The sequence below is a fragment of the Erythranthe guttata genome, chromosome 4 (assembly GCF_056151865.1).
Source record: "Erythranthe guttata isolate IM_541 chromosome 4, IM_541, whole genome shotgun sequence".
NCBI lineage: Eukaryota > Viridiplantae > Streptophyta > Magnoliopsida > Lamiales > Phrymaceae > Erythranthe > Erythranthe guttata.
Window position 1 is genome coordinate 2,338,159 of NC_142536.1, and position 15,874 is coordinate 2,354,032.

At 36.8% G+C, this 15,874-nt stretch overlaps 4 protein-coding genes across 14 annotated transcripts; 3 read left to right on the forward strand and 1 right to left on the reverse strand.

Annotated features, from left to right (window-relative positions):
• The first annotated feature begins 1,240 nt into the window (after nucleotides 1-1,240).
• On the forward strand, nucleotides 1,241-3,478 carry LOC105951623 (monothiol glutaredoxin-S10). Its single transcript, XM_012975075.2, has 5 exons — nucleotides 1,241-1,648; nucleotides 1,833-1,906; nucleotides 2,456-2,530; nucleotides 2,851-2,877; nucleotides 3,132-3,478. Exons 1-5 carry the CDS (start codon nucleotides 1,353-1,355, stop codon nucleotides 3,206-3,208), a joined length of 549 nt encoding a protein of 182 aa, XP_012830529.2. The 5' UTR covers nucleotides 1,241-1,352; the 3' UTR covers nucleotides 3,209-3,478.
• A 1,135-nt stretch (nucleotides 3,479-4,613) lies between these two features.
• LOC105951595 (LOW PSII ACCUMULATION-like protein) lies at nucleotides 4,614-6,826 on the forward strand. Its single transcript, XM_012975053.2, has 4 exons — nucleotides 4,614-4,985; nucleotides 5,656-6,228; nucleotides 6,345-6,395; nucleotides 6,527-6,826. Exons 1-4 carry the CDS (start codon nucleotides 4,783-4,785, stop codon nucleotides 6,663-6,665), a joined length of 966 nt encoding a protein of 321 aa, XP_012830507.2. The 5' UTR covers nucleotides 4,614-4,782; the 3' UTR covers nucleotides 6,666-6,826.
• Nucleotides 6,827-6,934: 108 nt separating this feature from the next.
• Nucleotides 6,935-9,195, reverse strand: PSAE-1 (Photosystem I reaction centre subunit IV / PsaE protein). The gene is made up of 3 exons (XM_012975061.2): nucleotides 8,600-9,195; nucleotides 8,449-8,514; nucleotides 6,935-7,172 (listed from the first exon to the last, which is right to left on the reverse strand). The coding sequence occupies exons 1-3, from the start codon at nucleotides 8,843-8,845 to the stop codon at nucleotides 7,068-7,070; spliced, it is 417 nt and encodes a 138-aa protein (XP_012830515.2). The 5' UTR covers nucleotides 8,846-9,195; the 3' UTR covers nucleotides 6,935-7,067.
• A 953-nt stretch (nucleotides 9,196-10,148) lies between these two features.
• Nucleotides 10,149-15,272, forward strand: TRM20 (methyl-coenzyme M reductase II subunit gamma, putative (DUF3741)). 11 transcript variants are annotated; one of them, XM_088816365.1, is made up of 8 exons: nucleotides 10,305-10,740; nucleotides 11,131-11,202; nucleotides 11,401-11,550; nucleotides 11,971-12,044; nucleotides 12,157-13,075; nucleotides 13,175-13,914; nucleotides 14,130-14,280; nucleotides 14,365-15,272. In XM_088816365.1, exons 3-8 carry the CDS (start codon nucleotides 11,409-11,411, stop codon nucleotides 15,030-15,032), a joined length of 2,694 nt encoding a protein of 897 aa, XP_088672491.1. In that variant the 5' UTR covers nucleotides 10,305-10,740; nucleotides 11,131-11,202; nucleotides 11,401-11,408; the 3' UTR covers nucleotides 15,033-15,272. The 11 variants fall into 11 exon arrangements, with proteins under 11 accessions (XP_012830475.2, XP_012830487.2, XP_088672493.1 ...); XM_088816366.1 differs by having other exon boundaries at nucleotides 10,308-10,740; nucleotides 14,371-15,272; XM_012975033.2 differs by lacking the exon at nucleotides 11,131-11,202 and having other exon boundaries at nucleotides 10,262-10,740.
• The last annotated feature ends 602 nt before the right edge of the window (nucleotides 15,273-15,874 follow it).

Below are 15,874 nucleotides of genomic sequence, written 5' to 3' on the forward strand. Positions count from 1 at the left end.
ATCTTTGTGGTCCATATATATTATCCATGTTTTTATTCCATGGGGAAAGAAAAATAAAAATGTGAAGAAATTAAATTGCATTTTATTTTTCCCAAAGACAAAAAAACAACTCACATGGTTCTCCATGATGCCATAAATCAAGAAAATTATCAAATTTGATATATTGTATTTTATTTATTTTTATTTTTAACTATCCACACTCTCTTTAAATGTGAGAACATATATATGTTGTCAGTGGTGTTGACTCAAATTTCCACACTTGCAATGTGTGTGTGTGTGTGTTTTTCTAGTTTGGCTGTTTGTGCAGCTATATATATATATATATATATATATATATATATATATATATATATATATATATATATATATATATATATATATATATATATATATATATATATAATGGGATCATCAAAAATGTATATTGTTCTTCAGACATCCCCAACTTATGTTTACAGATTACCACATGGGACTTTATTTTGCTCATTCTAATTCTATGCCACTACTTGTGTCTCTTGTTTGTGTCAGTGTGTGTGTGTTAAGGGGTTTTTTTCAATATAATTTTTTGTTTGTTCTCTCGTGGAAAATGAGTTGTCTATTTTGTATTGTTTGACGGTGTTAATGCAAATGTCGATTGGTCAATCCAAGATTCTTTGAGCCCAATAAAGTATGGAATGGCTAGAATTACTGTCTTTCGTCCGAGGTAGTCGAAGGAACGACTCCACTCGTTGCTGCTCAATGTCGATTGAGCAACACAAAAGTATTTGAGCCCGCAAGAGTAGAGCTACGCTTGTCGAAAATTACTACTAATGTCGATTGGACAACCCAAAAATATTCGAATCCGCTAAAGAAGAGATCCGCTCGTTAACATACAACACAGGTTATTGCTTCCACGTGTCTAAAGTATTAGTCGAAAGGACGACTCCACTTATTGCTGCTCAAATGTCGATTCCTCTTGTGACCTTTAAATGAATAGTTTATGCTGATCACAATTGACCAAATTGAATTGACTTGATATACAATTAACCAAATTAGAAAGATTACAAGTGTACGTAAATAAATTTATAGTATATTGGCCCAAGAGAGTCTTTTTGGAAAGCCCAAATATTAGTTGGCTTCTAATACTTTTTTTTTATGAGAAGTGGGCTTTTAATACAATATGCTTGGAAAGCCCAAATATAAGAAGGGTAAAAAATGTATATGTTTATTGTTTAAGGGGACAAATTACAATAAGTATAAAGTTGAAGGGGCAAACAATAATTAACGCCTGAACGATAATTGGAACAGGCCGGAGAAGAAAATAAGGCAAAAAGGAGCGAAAACATTTTTTCCCCCTTTGTTTCTTCTCGGTAATGGCTTCAATGGCGGCAACATCTCGCTTCACAATCAGAGGCTTCGACTCCGTTTCTCTCTCGCCTCGTTCGTCTTCTCTCGGCACCCAAATCCTATCCTTCTCTCGTGTGCACAATCGATTTTCAACTTATTTTACCCGAACCAACTCTTCGGGTTGCAGAACCACCTCAAAAAATGCGGGGCTCCGTCAGATTCGGGCCATGGGCTCTGATTCATCCGGGTCGGGTTTGGAAGACACCGTGAAGAAGACCATTGTTGACAACCCAGTCGTGGTTTACTCCAAAACTTGGTGTTCGTAAGTGCTCATCCGAAAACACGATTATTTTTTCTGCTCTTTTTTGTTTGATTTTTTTGGGGAATCATGTTTTTTATCTTCCTGTTTATCTTAATTTTGGGATTTCTGTTACTGGGTTGAATTATTAATATGAATTGATTTCTGATTTTTTTTTTAAATTTAATTTTTTTTTTTTTTTAATTAGGTATTCTTCGGAGGTGAAATCTCTGTTCAAGAGACTTGGTGCTGAAACACTTGTTATTGAATTGGACCAACTAGGTACAATTTATTTATCCCCTTTTTCTTGTTTATGTGTTCTTATTGGCAGATTTGATGTGATTTTAGGGTTTTATATTCTTTGTCCATTTAAATTTGGTTCTTACAGTCTGACAATGATGTTTACTCTGTAGTCGGAAACTTATCTCCGACGAATATCAATCGAGAAAAAAAATTAGGTTTTGTAGTAGGAGTTTCCACTTGGATCAATATTGTTTATTTTGTGTTCATCCATTTCGATAAACATATTGCTGCCAAAAACGACATTCGAATAGTTGAGAATTTTCGAAGTAGAGCTTTGACCATTATGATGTTCGACAAAGAATTTGATTTAAGAACAAACAAGAATCGAAAACCATTATTTACATTTAAAATTGATTTTATTTTTCTTGTTCAAGGTGAAGATTGAAGCATATCACTAACTACTCGTATTTTCGATGTGTTGAATGCTGGAGTTAAAAAGAATCAAATTTATAAAAGTTGAAACGGGGTACGACTTACGAGCCTAATGAGTATGATATTTTACGTGAAATTTCTCTCGTTTCTTTTCAGGTTCGCAAGGAGCACAACTGCAGAAAACTTTGGAGAGCCTCACTGGACAGCATACTGTTCCCAATGTGTTTATAGGTAAGAACCATTAATAATGTTTTTTTTTCCTCCATCTAAAACGAACTATGCTCTCATCTAATAATTAAACGAGACACCTTTAAATTATTATATTAAGTGCACTGCTACAGAGAAAAGAACCAAAACCTACACATATTCGTACGTTCACGGCCGAACTAACTTCATTATTTTGCGGCAAGTGAAAATATCCGTTCATTTGATTCATAGACGAGATTCTTGCCTATCAATAGTTGCATTGCATCGTATAACTGGTTACCCTTATCAATAGGGTGCCGTAATATAATTGGTCTACATCTTATATTTTATTTTTGTCACGACAGGGGGAAAGCATATTGGTGGTTGTACAGGTATTTCTTTCGTTCCTTCTTATGAAAAATATAGTGAGGCGAAACACATTCGATCCTTGGAACACTAACTCCTTGTGGTCGTTTATCAATCGGTTTTTTATGAGTAGACTATTGTATCCGATTTTGCAATTCGAGTATTCACTTGATATTTTGATGAGACATAAGCAACATTGTCGTAAAACGACATTTTTGAATTCCTTGGTATTTGCGATATATTCGGTTTCAAACTTTCTATTCCTTGCTTCGTGGTGCAGATACCGTAAAGCTATATCAGAAAGGGGAGCTCGAGTCTTTGCTATCACAAGCCGGAGCTACAAAGACAGAGAGTTAGTTCCGAGAGAAAATTATGCCTCTGCATTTCTCCTTGTACTGCAAGTGAATGAATGTATTGTCTTCAAGTAGACATTGATTGATTATGTAGTACAACAGAGTTGTGCCATGTACTAATCTTGATTTCATTGGGAGAGTTGTTATGGTTTTTGGGTTGATTGCATATTTGATCAATGTACATTATGAGTGGAATTTGGAATGGGATCTTCAATTCCAATCGATTTCGAATCTGAATATTTTCGATTTTGGAATAATATTTTTCAGTCCGATTCGTCTGTTTTTGCATTCTTAATTGTAGATAAAACTATCAATGGATATTAGGAATGGATATTATGAGAATTCAACAAACGTTGCGACTTTAAGTGATTTCGAATATAAAGTTGATGTTGTCCGAAAACACCCGGGTTGAAAAACGTGCTATGGTGAAATAAACAATATTGAAAATCATTTTGAGGAATAAGTATTGTTGCAACACGTCTTTATAAGCGTTAACGTTTTCTTAAGTAAGTATAGTTGTAATAATAATATAAAGTAAGGGGCATTTCAGACATTTCACATAAATTTATTATTGTTTCCATTTCCCCTTACTAATTCTGTATATGTACATGTAAACAAAATAAGGGTAAATTCCACTTTACCCCCTTGTACTTTAGCTGTATATCACTTTAAACCCTTGTACTCTCAGTTGCATCGATTTGCTCCCTTGTACTTTGGTTCGATATCACTTTACCCCCTTCTACTCTCAATTCATCGATTTGCCCCCTTGTACTTTGGCTCGATATTACTTTACCCCCTTCTACTCTCAATTGCATCGATTTGTCTCACTGTACTTGAAAAATTGTCTCAATGTGGTCATCGCCGTTAGTTTTCAGACCTTTGACCTTAACACTGTTTGATTTAAGTCTGAAAATTACTAAAATGTCACCCCTCCAGTTTAAATAATTATTAAAAAAAATTAAAAATAAAAAAAAAACAAAAAACAAAATTAAAAAATTCAAGACAGCGAGAAAACATAGTCCAAAACACCAGCCACAAATTTTTTTTTTTAATAATTATTTATACTGGGAGGGGTGGTTTTTTTTAAGTTTCAAAGTTAGATCAAACAGTGTTAAGGTCAAAGGTCTGAAAACTAACGACGAACGCCACATTGAGACAATTTTTCAAGTACAGGGGGCAAATCGATGCAATTGAGAGTAGAAGGGGGTAAAGTGATATCGAGCCAAAGTACAAGGGGGCAAATCGATGAATTGAGAGTAGAAGGGGGTAAAGTGATATCGAACCAAAGTACAAGGGAGCAAATCGATGCAATTGAGAGTACAAGGGAGTAAACTGATATCCAGCCAAAGTACAAGGGGTAAAGTGATTTACCCTTAATATATAAAGCCAAAAAAAAAAAAAAAAAAAAAAAAAAGAGAGAGGAAATTAATTAATTAGATTGTACCGTGGCTGCATAGAGATCATCCAGGAGAACCGAAAATAACAACCTCAGAATACATATAGGCTCACACTTGTTGCCCCCGGCCCCAACTGAATCGACCACATCTCCTCCGCTGCTGTTGCTCGGCGGTGCTATACATGGCCGCGGTGGCGCGGCTCGCCACTGTTATAATTGACTTCCCTAATTGCAATCCCACTGTTAAATGCCTCGGCTTCTCCCGCCACATCACCACATACAACTTCGCCGTCACCTCCGTACACTCCATACGGCGCTACAGGAGTCGAGAATCATCCGCCGTCATCTGCTCCGCCTCCAATGAGCCATCTTCCTCGGAAATCAGGTCTCCTCATTTTCCCCCAAATTTCTAACCAAATCGCCAATAATTTGACGGAAAAAAAAAAAACAATTGGCATCCATTATTTAATTGCCTTTGTTTCGGTTGCTAGGGTTACTTCAAATTGTGAATTATGTGTTACCGATTACATTTTTGTAGTTTTTCAGCACTGAACCAGAAAATATTTGAGCTGTACTATTAGTATGCATCCGTGCATCTGTGCCATTTGACGCATACTGAAAATGGAAGCCTTCATTTGAAGGAAGTCTTTGCCCTAATTAAGTTGTCTTCAAGAGATTGTTATTAAATTTTCAGTCTTCTCATTTGTGGTTTGAAGTAGATGATTGGTTACTTATGTTACATTTAGTTTGATTGTTCTGTAATCTGACTTTCAACTGAAAAGAGGACTTTAACCTGTGTTAGTAGGAGCCTCGTCTTCATTTTACTGATTACTTTCGTTAGAAATCCATGTATTGCATCTAGAACTCTTTTGATTGGCTCGCTCAAACTCGAAACGATGAATTTGCGAAGATCTAATTATGTGTCGTTTGCTACAAGTGTTATGTTAATTCTTTACCGTTCTTTCCTCTCAAATCAAAATGTTCTGTACCGACGTTTGTGTTTTAATAAGCCTCGTAGTCATTTGTAATCATCGTTTTATTTTTCATTAATTCAGTTCAACAGCCAAAATACGAAGTGAAGTGCTCACTCCCTTCCGCTCCGTTCGAATGTTCTTTTATCTCGCCTTTATAGCAAGCGGTTCACTCGGAGGATTCATAGCTCTCACTCGGCTAATCGCCGCCCTATCAAATTCATCACGAGCAGCTGAAGTTCCGGAAATAGTCAGCGGTCTAGGCATAGATGTAGGAGCGGTATCTTTTTTCGCGTTTCTCTATTACAGGGAGAACAATGCTAAAAACGCTCAGGTAGCTCGTCTTTCCAGAGAGGAAAATCTCTCGAACCTCAAGCTTCGTATAGACGAGAAGAGGATTCGTCCACTCAATGCTTTCAGGGGAATCGCTCGCCTCGTCATCCTTGCGGGTCCCACTCCTTTCATCGAGGAGTCGTTCAAACGCAGCGAACAATTCTCTGGGGATCTTCTAGATAGAGGGGTGCTTGTTGTACCGTTTTGTACCGACGGAAATAGACCTAATTTTGAGTTTGAAGAAACGGAAGAGACGAAGGAGATTAATGCTAAAAGGAAACGTCTATGGCAGCTGGCTCCTCTTTATGCTGCTGAGTGGACCAAGTAAGTTTATTTGCAGTAATATGGAATTTAGAGGAAGAACATAAACTTCTCCAACATTTTTTTTTTACTTTCTTGATTTTGATCTTCTATCGTTTTTGAAACAATCGACAAAACAGGTGGATAGATGAACAAAAGAAACTGGCTAACGTCTCTCCTGAATCTCCAGTGTGAGTATCGAATTTCGTGTTTTTTTTAGCCATTTTTTTCTGTCATCGCGCGTTTATTTTACTTTACTTGTTTGAAAATCAATTTTTTTTTTCTTGAGTTTGATGAAGAAATTACAATGTTATATATGAAGGTATTTGTCTCTGCGGATGGATGGGCGTGTTCGAGGCAGTGGTGTAGGTTATCCACCGTGGAACGCTTTCATTCTGCAACTGCCACCTGTCAAGGGCATGTGGTCCGGTCTTCTCGATGGCATGGATGGAAGAGTTTAATCCCCTACTTCTCAAAAGTCCCACAACGAAACATACAACATATATAATGTATGAATACTCTGTTTCCCCCCATTCTGTTGAATCTGATTTGGAATGATTATTGTAATTAACAAACCTCCTTTTCAGACATTATGCATATATGTATACCAAATTTTGTCTGATTCTTGATAGTGCACATATCTGCATTGGGTAAATTCCGTTTTTCGTGTAATAGCTCGTAAATCAGTCGAGAGAAGTTGTACTTGGGGTGGAGAATAGATACATATACATTAAATTAATATGAGCATGGTTGATATATTAATGATTGCAAAATGTATGATACAGAATTCACACGTACTAAAGTGTGTAAAAAAAGGTTGAAAATACAGAGAAGTGAGCATTTCATCATCATATAATAATGGCTCATTTAACTAATTCAACTTCATCCAATGCATAGTTGTTTGTGGATACATTTGCGTAATTCACTTTGTTGAACCTCACCACCACTGGGTACCTTGTCTTGGGGTCCTGCATATTTCACATTAATTAATTAATGGGTAAACTTCAATTTACCTACCTGAACTATACCCAATGTATAGAATACCCCCCTAAACTTCAAAATGAATCAAGACGGTCCCTCCGTTTAAAATCCGTCTCCCCTGGCTGAGTTGGCACTTTGACTTTTGAATTTATAATTATTTTAATATTTTTTGCATTTGATTTGACATTTTCACCCCTTAATTTATTTTATTATCTATATGCGTGTGTGTATATATATACATTTCTCTATGTATATAATATACTATATATACGTATTCATCTCTCTTCTACTTGCAGAAATTGATTATGGCAAACATTCATAACCTTGATTGAAGAACAATAATATTTTAATCAAAAAATAGATTGAAGAACAATAAATTTGTGTCTGGGTATTTTCATTTTTTTCATTCTCATGGCATGACTAATTCAAGGTGACAAACGGAGGAATCAAAACAACAAAAGCACCATTCCCATCCCTGGCTTTGTTTCTCCACACAGTCGAAAAGGGAAGGGGTGGATATGTACATCAATTAGGGCTTCAGATTTGGGGCTTTGTTGAAATCGCCCCATTTTTTTGCGTTTCTTCTTGAATTTCTTGAAGGTATTGGTGGTGAGAAAAGAGGTTGAAAGCGGAGGTGGAAAGACCCATGACTATGGTGGTGGTGGTGGTGAAAGAAAGGTGGCGACGCCGTGGATTTAAGGGTAATTGTTTTTTACCCGTTTGTGGAGACGATTGCGCGGTAGATGGAGAACAACCCATTGATTCGAATCTTGAATGGTTGATTACTGGGAATTAATTAGGTTTTTTGGTGATTCATAGAGAGAGAGAGAGAGGAGAGAGAGAGAGAGAGAGAGAGAGAGAGAGAGAGAGAGAGAGAGAGAATTGATGAAAAAAAGATAAAATTTTGGGTGTTAGCTAATCGGAAGAACAGAGGCAGGAAAAAGAAAGAAGAAAGAGGGAGAAGAAGGGAGGAGGAAGATGGTAAGGGCATATATGTAAAATCACTTTAAAACTAACGGTTTTACTCCAATACTTACGGTGTTACACATTTTAACGGTTTTTAACGTTGACCAATAATCAGGAGGGACCGTTTTGGTTCATTTTGAAGTTCAGGGGGGTATTCTACACGTTGGGTATAGTTCAGGTGGGTAAAATGAAGTTTACCCTTAATTAATTAATACACCTAAAAAAAATAAAAATAAAAATATTTATACACATACACACGTGTGTGCGTGCGTGCGTGTGTGTGAATTATGATCTCACCTGATCAACGGCAACAACTGAGCCAACGCCCTTGTACCAGTACGACTCCTTTCTGAGAATTCTTACCTGAGAATATTCCACAATTTCGAGTCACTAAATTTATTTATTTTTTAATGAAAAAACAAAAATAATAATTAATTAATTATATAACCTTTGAGCCTCTTGGGGGGCCAACCGGTGGTGGCTTGGGCTTGGCGGCTTTAGGGGCCTCGGCAGCCGGTGCATCGGCGGCTGGCGCGGGCGCCGCTGCCTCTTCGGCCCGGACAACAAGCCTTGAATTTCTGTTGGTCTTGGAAGAGAAGAAAAGCATGCTGCTCTTGGTGGTGGTTGTGGTGGTTGCCACATTTGGCGCCACCACAAATCCACATGCAGCAGATGCCATGCTGTTGGTTGCCATTTTCTCTCTCTTTTTTATATTTGTTTCTCTCTCTAGAATTTGCTGTTGGAGTAGGTTTGATTATACACTGGTATTAATTTTGATGCAGAAAGGAGAGATAATTTAAGAAAGAGAGGAGATTTTTGTGTTAGGGGATATCTTTTTCCTGGACTGGGATTGTTGTGAGATGGCAATCCTGTTGACCTAGCCAATGGGGCTCCGCCACCTGGCTACCATATCCCATTCTTTTGGATAATCTCATCTCCACACATTTTTTGTATCTCTACTTTGTCATTTAACTAGATTTCGAGATCACAATATTTTTAATATTATAATCACAAACCTTCGACCGAATTATTATTTATTAGTATGAATAAAAAAAATAAAAAAATTAAAAAGAAGGGCTTGTTGTATAAGTATTAGAGCCTCATACCACAATGAAATAATGGCCCAATTGCAATAATTCAATATGTGATAAATCAATTCGAGCCCAACCCGATTCGTTCGGCCTTTTTTCCAATTTTGTGGATTACACCTACAATTCCTAAAAATAATTTTGTTCTCCTTTCTTGATATTGTTATTGTTATTATTATTTTTATTTTTTTATTTTAGTTTTTCAGTTCTAGCAGATTAAGTCCATGGTGGTTGAGGGTAGGGTCTCTTGCTCCCTAATTTTCCCCATAGGATCCTTACTTTGTGTTACATCACAATTTCAACGGCTATTATTTCTTCTCTCGATTCTCTCAATTTTCACTTTTCATACGTGCACAAACATATTCAGTTAAACATCTACAAATTAATAAAGTCGGAACTAGCAAAATTCGATTAATTTAGTAAAATATTAAATTATCGAACTAATGACTTAGTATATTTTTATCGAGTCGGGACCAGAAAAAGAAAATTATTTATACGAACTTACTAGTTTTGAATAAATATTGTATTTATTAGAAGTGATTAAGAATGTTTTATTTTGATAATTGTAATGCACCTAACATTATACCGCAGTTGCATGGGAACCCCCCTGCACATAAATTATATTACTTTTTTGGCACAGTTTTCCAGTTGTCAGCTCCTATGGTCCATATGAGGACAAAAGTCAACTATCATAAACATTTTTGCAATTTGCAATTTTCTTTTGTGCGAAAATTATTTGACCACAAAAAAGGAAAAAACTATAAAATAAGTTTCCATTCTTTAATAATAATACAATCAAATATTAAATCTCACGAATTAGCTAATATGATTGTATGACTCATTTTAGTCCCAACTTTGGGGTACATATAACAAATTATTTAATAATGAATGAAACGGACAGGGACTTAAAAATAATTACCCGCAAGAACAAGGACCAATAGGCATAAATATCTTAATATAATCCAGATTATTTAATATTCTAATTAATGTCTCCGTTTTTTCTAAAAAATAAAATAAAAATTAATGTCTCCGTTTATATATAAGATACTATATATATTTGCACCTGATACCATTACGTAACTGAAAGTGATAATTAAATCAGAATAAACAAAAGCGAGTCGAGTCCGACACACAGTCGGTGGATGAGAAAAAAAAACGAAAGCTCACTTCGAGCCAAAAAAAAAAAAATCATGGATATCAGCTGCCTGAAATTCCGGCGAATCTCCGGCCACATTCTCACCGGAATATCAGAATATTGTAATTAAATGCTACGCTTTTTAGTATCTGCAGTTTTTTTTTACCTGAGCGCGCTATTCGTCACTGTTTCTGTATAATAAAACATCGTGTGGATAAATTAGTAGTTGTGGATTGTTTAGCTGCTGACATTGTTGACGGTTGCCGGTGAAATCGTATTTCTTCTGCGCACTCTCTTTTTCGCGGAGCCTCTGCGGTTTCGTCGGGTTCCCCCTTTTGTACAGTCTCTCAATCTCGTTTTTCAAAGGTAAATTAATTATATCGAATCTGATTCTATCTTTTTTTTGTTTGGGGATTTTTTTCATTCTGCTGTGGTGCCAGCTTTTAGTATAATGGTTTTTGAATTTTTTTATTTTTATTTTAGTTTTGTGTGCATAATATGAAATTAAAATTGGGGGTTAGCATGTTTGGTGCCTTGAATCTGAAGTTTAATTAGAATTTTGAAGGAAGTAAGAGTTCAATCTATAATTTGTAGAGAGTAGTAACTGTTTGATGTGAGATTTCATGGGAATATGCTATATATCGCCATTTGCAGGGGGAGTGTTGTCGTTGTTATTCTTTCTGCACTAATTCCTTTTCCTTTTTTCACAATATTCTATGCAATTTGTTCTCTAGTGATTTGGCTTTTTAAATCCAGGGTTGCCATCTTCCATTATCCTATCCTTCTCCATTAGCTGTATTATATCTCCGGAGTATCAAGTTCTTTTCGGTATGGAAGATTGATTTTGCTCTCATCATTCTAATTAATATGAATATTTTATTCTCTCTCTGGATTGAAGAGGTTACGTTTATCTGTTTCCATCTTTGACAATGGCTTTACCTTTGTTCTGGTCATCAATTTTGTTAGCAGATATTTTTTTTTCCTTTTTAATTTGGGTAATTGATGCAATGGGATGTTCCTTACCAGGTATTATCATGAACGGTATTCATCACAACGGCAAAAACAGCAATTTAGAGAAAAAATACGCAGGATGCTTGGGGAGAATGGTGAACCTCTTCGAGTTGAATACAGAGGTGCCTGCCAACAGGCTGCTCCAAGATAAACCGCATGCAGATGGTGCTTATTCTTTCTGTTCTTTTGTACTGTGCTTTGGGTTTTTTTCCTTTCGAGATATCAGATATCTCATATCATTAAACAAATAATTTCTTTCTGGAGCATGCTTTTGAAGGTTATTTAGGCTTATAAATTTAGTCTACATTCCTGCTCTTTTCATTTAGTAGATAATTTATCGTCTACTGTCCTTTTGGAAAGAGCTGTGTGGACTAAATCATTGGCAGATGTGAATAACATTGAGTACATGATGTAGTTATTTGAGTGGCCTACATGATTTTGGGCATGTGAAGGTGTTTTTCATGTGATAGGTTCCACTCTTGTTCTTCATAAGTTTTTTTATTCAGGACTGGGCCATGTGATTTTTTCGTTATCATGTTATTGCTAATATGTAGAGCATGATGTCAACATTGTCAAATGACACAGGTTCCTCACTCTCAAGGAGCAGATCAGATGTATCGAGGATGAGTCTATCTGGTGATTCGGCAGAAGAAAAAGTGGTGGAGTCTCTGAACTATTAGTATATCTAAGAGCTGCATATAGAAGCTTGTGTGTATATATTTGGTTGATTCACTTCCATACTAATTATATTGTGCCTTTTTGAGCTTGCAGACTGTATCGGAGTTCAAGAGCAGTTCCTCAAACAGAAAATCAAACGGAACACCGATGAAAATGCTCATAGCCCAAGAGATGTCCAAAGAAATCGAATCCAGACGGGACCCACCTAATTTAGTTGCCAAACTAATGGGACTTGATGCCCTTCCTCGACAGGAACCTGACTCCGCAATACAAAGAAGGCATTCTAGAGGTCATCCTCGAAGCCATTCAGAGATTCCTTTGAGTTACTGGGAGCAGCAAAATGGATTCTTTCACTATGTAGATCCAAAAGAATACAAAGATGTTGATGGAATATTACAGCAATCACAGAAACCACCGCACAAGGGAATATACGAGGAGACTGTAATTGACAAAAAGATGGCTCTCGTTCGTCAGAAGTTCATTGAAGCAAAACGGCTGTCTATGGATGAAAAACTCCGTCAGTCTAAGCAATTCCAAGATGCATTAGAAGTTTTGAGCTCAAATAAAGACTTGTTTCTTGAGTGTCTGCAAGAACCGGATTCATTTTTTTCCGAGCATCTTTACGGCCGGGAATCCGTTCCTCCTCCTCGAGAGACAAGGCGGATCACTGTTCTTAGACCTTCAAAGATGGCAGACGATAGTGATATTTCTCGACCGGAGAAAATAAATGGAAAACAAATGAAAAAGGGTTCCTTATTTCAGCTGAATGGGTTAGATAAAATCCATCCAGGAAACTCTCCTCCTGCAAGTTCCCCTGAACCAACGCGTATAGTTGTTCTAAAACCAACCACCCATGGTAAACCACATGCTGTTAATGCTGTTGGTGGCCTTCTGTCAGAACTGCCAAAGATACTGCACAGTGAAGATTTTTACGGGGATGTGGAAGATGAAGAGAATCGACAATCAAGAGAAATGGCTAAAGCAATCACACAACAAATTCATGAAAAACTCGGTAGGCACCGCAGAGATGAAACCTTGATTTCTTCTGTATTCTCCAATGGTTATGTAGGTGACGAAAGTTCATTTAATAAATCAGAAATTGATTATGCAGATGGTAATTTCAGTGACTCGGAAGTCATGTCCCCTGTATCTAGGCACTCGTGGGATTATGTCAATAGACTTGGTAGTCCTTACTCATCATCCTCGTTTACTCGGGCGTCGTATTCTCCAGAGTCATCAGTTTGCAGAGAAGCAAAGAAACGTCTCTCTGAAAGATGGGCCATGATGGCATCTAATGGGATTTGTCAAGAACAAAAACCGGTTCGGAGAAGCTCGAGCACATTAGGAGAAATGCTTGCTCTTTCTGAGACAAAGGATGCCTCTCCGGAGGAGGAAGGAAGTTCTAGTAAAGAACCCATGGATTTAAATTCTTTTCTAGTCAGTGAATCAAGAGAAGAAGGAAATGTGGATTATTCACCACGAAATCTAACGAGGTCAAAGTCTGTTCCTGTATCTTCTATCCAGATTGATAATAGGCTTAATGTCTCAGTTGCAGATAAGGAAAAACCGGAATCTCCTAAGGAGGATGTAAAGGCAAGAAGTGTGAAATTATCATTCACAGGGAAAGTTTCAAGTTTGTTTTTTTCAAGGAACAAAAAAACTGGCAAAGATAAATCTCTTGTATTCGGAACCGAAGATGAATTCTACTCTGGTCCTGGAGAAAGTCACTGTGATAGAAGTGAAAGTCTTGGTGATAAAGGGTCCGACCATGCTTCATCAGGACTGCTGGAGCCATCAAGTAACTCATCTTCCTCGAATCTAATTGGCGAGCTGGGCACGATATCTCCGGAGGTAATTCATTAATATTTTCGCCGGATGTACGATAGAACGCATATTTTTATTCGGATTTCTCCTAGTTTTAGTTTAGTTTTTGCACTAAAAAGTTAGCGTGTATCGATTAAGAGCTGCTGCTAGATTTATTGGCAGAGGTTTTCACTAAATCATCGTCGAAGTCAATTTCTAAAATGGAAAGGTGGAAACTATATTATACATTTTTTTTTCTGCAGACTGGATTTGCTGCGGCAAAACCTATTGCATCTGGAAATCCAGGTGAAAACCAGGAGCAGCCAAGTCCAATATCCGTCTTAGATTCACCCTTCGGAGAGGATGAACATACAGATAAACTGTTTCGACATTGTATCAAGCCGGTCCAACACGGTACATCTCGTCCTTAATTTCTCTCATACATAATTTTCGTTATGTATTTCTTTAAATCGCTAATTTACGTTCTCCTACCATCAGTATCAGGAGTTGATCCTCCACATAATTCTATTGGATCAAATTTGATCGACAAATCACCACTCATAGGATCCATAGCTCGCACCCTATCATGGGATGATTCATGTATAAACACCGCCACATCACACCCGACAGAGGAATCGCTAACCACCACCCATGATGAAACCTATGAAAATCAAGAATGGTCCTTTTTTTTCAAGACACTATTATCTGTGTCCGGTCTCGAGTGCGAGATGCAATCCACCTCTTTCCTGGCAAAATGGCACTCACCCGAAAGCCCATTAGACCCATCACTAAGAGACAAGTACGTCGACTTAAAAAACGAGAACAAATTGCACGAGGCCAAGCAAAGGCAGGGGAGATCAATTCAAAGGCTAGTGTTCGATTGCGTAAATTCAGCACTAATCGAGATTACAGGGTATGGATCAAATTCAGGACAAAAACCTATAGGGGACGAGGTTTGGGCTTTGATGAACGCATGGTTCTCGGAGGACGTGGACGACTGTGGAGACGACACCTGTCTGATGGTGGAGAGGGTGGTGAGAAAGGAGGTGGTGGGGAAGGGGTGGAATCGTCATTTTAGATTGGAGATGGATAATTTAGGAAAGGAAATCGAAGGGAAGTTGCTGGAAGAGCTTGTGCAGGAGGCATTGGTTGAATTCGACAGGTAGTGTGGGACGATCGATTTTTGAAATTAACTTGTATCCTTTTTATTTAATTTAATTCACAACTCTATTTATTCTTGTAATGTGTATTTTTTTCACTCGACAGTTGTCCCGTCGTCCCGTACCTAGTTTTTCAGCGATGCAAATCGTTGCATCTTGTACATTACTTGTATTTCTCAAAAAAACATAAGAATGGTATTAACTTAATCCATAAAATATAGATATGATAGTCATAGTATTTAAATATATCTGCTGCCCACAGGTTTCCTGGTCTTCTAAAAACCGCATGCTTTGAATGAATGTATAGATTTTTTTTATATATTTTAAATATAGTGTTTTTTACAGACAAATTCTGGAATTGGTCTTGAGATTGACATTTTTTTAAAATTAATATATTACAAATCCTTGGCGTCACTTATTTGGGTAAGAAAAGAAAAAAGGCGGAAGAAGCGTGTAAAAGGAAAAGAAAACACGCTTTAATCTGCTGTCACCTCTTCGGGTAAAGAAGACAACGAACTTGTGAAAAGGACATAGGCAAAAATAAAAAGATATTTTATTCTTTACGTGAGCAGTAACAGCAGGTGCTCTTTTGAAAATTTGACTAGGTGACAAACACTTGCTACAATCTTAATACTACAATTATTTGTAATTTGGTCTTTGAAATTTATTTATTTATTTTGTAGGGATAAAATCCATTGAAATGCAAATGATGATAGGGACTGAGATTTCATGTCTGTGGGAAAACAGCTATATGACAGTGACAGTGAGTTTGCTATTTTTTTTAATATTTTTTTGTAATATTTGTTTATTTGCTTTGTAATGAAATGATTGGGGCAAAAATTGGAATA

Coding starts and splice junctions, on each gene's coding strand:
- LOC105951623 (XM_012975075.2), top strand. CDS start 1,353: ATGGCTTCAATGGCGGCAACATCTCGCTTCACAATCAGAGGCTTCGAC. Junction 1,907..2,455: donor TATTGAATTGGACCAACTAG/GTACAATTTATT, acceptor GTTTCTTTTCAG/GTTCGCAAGGAGCACAACTG. Junction 2,878..3,131: donor GCATATTGGTGGTTGTACAG/GTATTTCTTTCG, acceptor TTCGTGGTGCAG/ATACCGTAAAGCTATATCAG.
- LOC105951595 (XM_012975053.2), top strand. CDS start 4,783: ATGGCCGCGGTGGCGCGGCTCGCCACTGTTATAATTGACTTCCCTAAT. Junction 6,229..6,344: donor TATGCTGCTGAGTGGACCAA/GTAAGTTTATTT, acceptor TCGACAAAACAG/GTGGATAGATGAACAAAAGA. Junction 6,396..6,526: donor GTCTCTCCTGAATCTCCAGT/GTGAGTATCGAA, acceptor TTATATATGAAG/GTATTTGTCTCTGCGGATGG.
- PSAE-1 (XM_012975061.2), bottom strand. CDS start 8,845: ATGGCAACCAACAGCATGGCATCTGCTGCATGTGGATTTGTGGTGGCG. Junction 8,515..8,599: donor GCCCCCCAAGAGGCTCAAAG/GTTATATAATTA, acceptor GAATATTCTCAG/GTAAGAATTCTCAGAAAGGA. Junction 7,173..8,448: donor CAGTTGTTGCCGTTGATCAG/GTGAGATCATAA, acceptor TGAAATATGCAG/GACCCCAAGACAAGGTACCC.
- TRM20 (XM_012975021.2), top strand. CDS start 11,409: ATGAACGGTATTCATCACAACGGCAAAAACAGCAATTTAGAGAAAAAA. Junction 11,551..11,970: donor AGATAAACCGCATGCAGATG/GTGCTTATTCTT, acceptor CAAATGACACAG/GTTCCTCACTCTCAAGGAGC. Junction 13,915..14,129: donor TGGGCACGATATCTCCGGAG/GTAATTCATTAA, acceptor TTTTTTCTGCAG/ACTGGATTTGCTGCGGCAAA.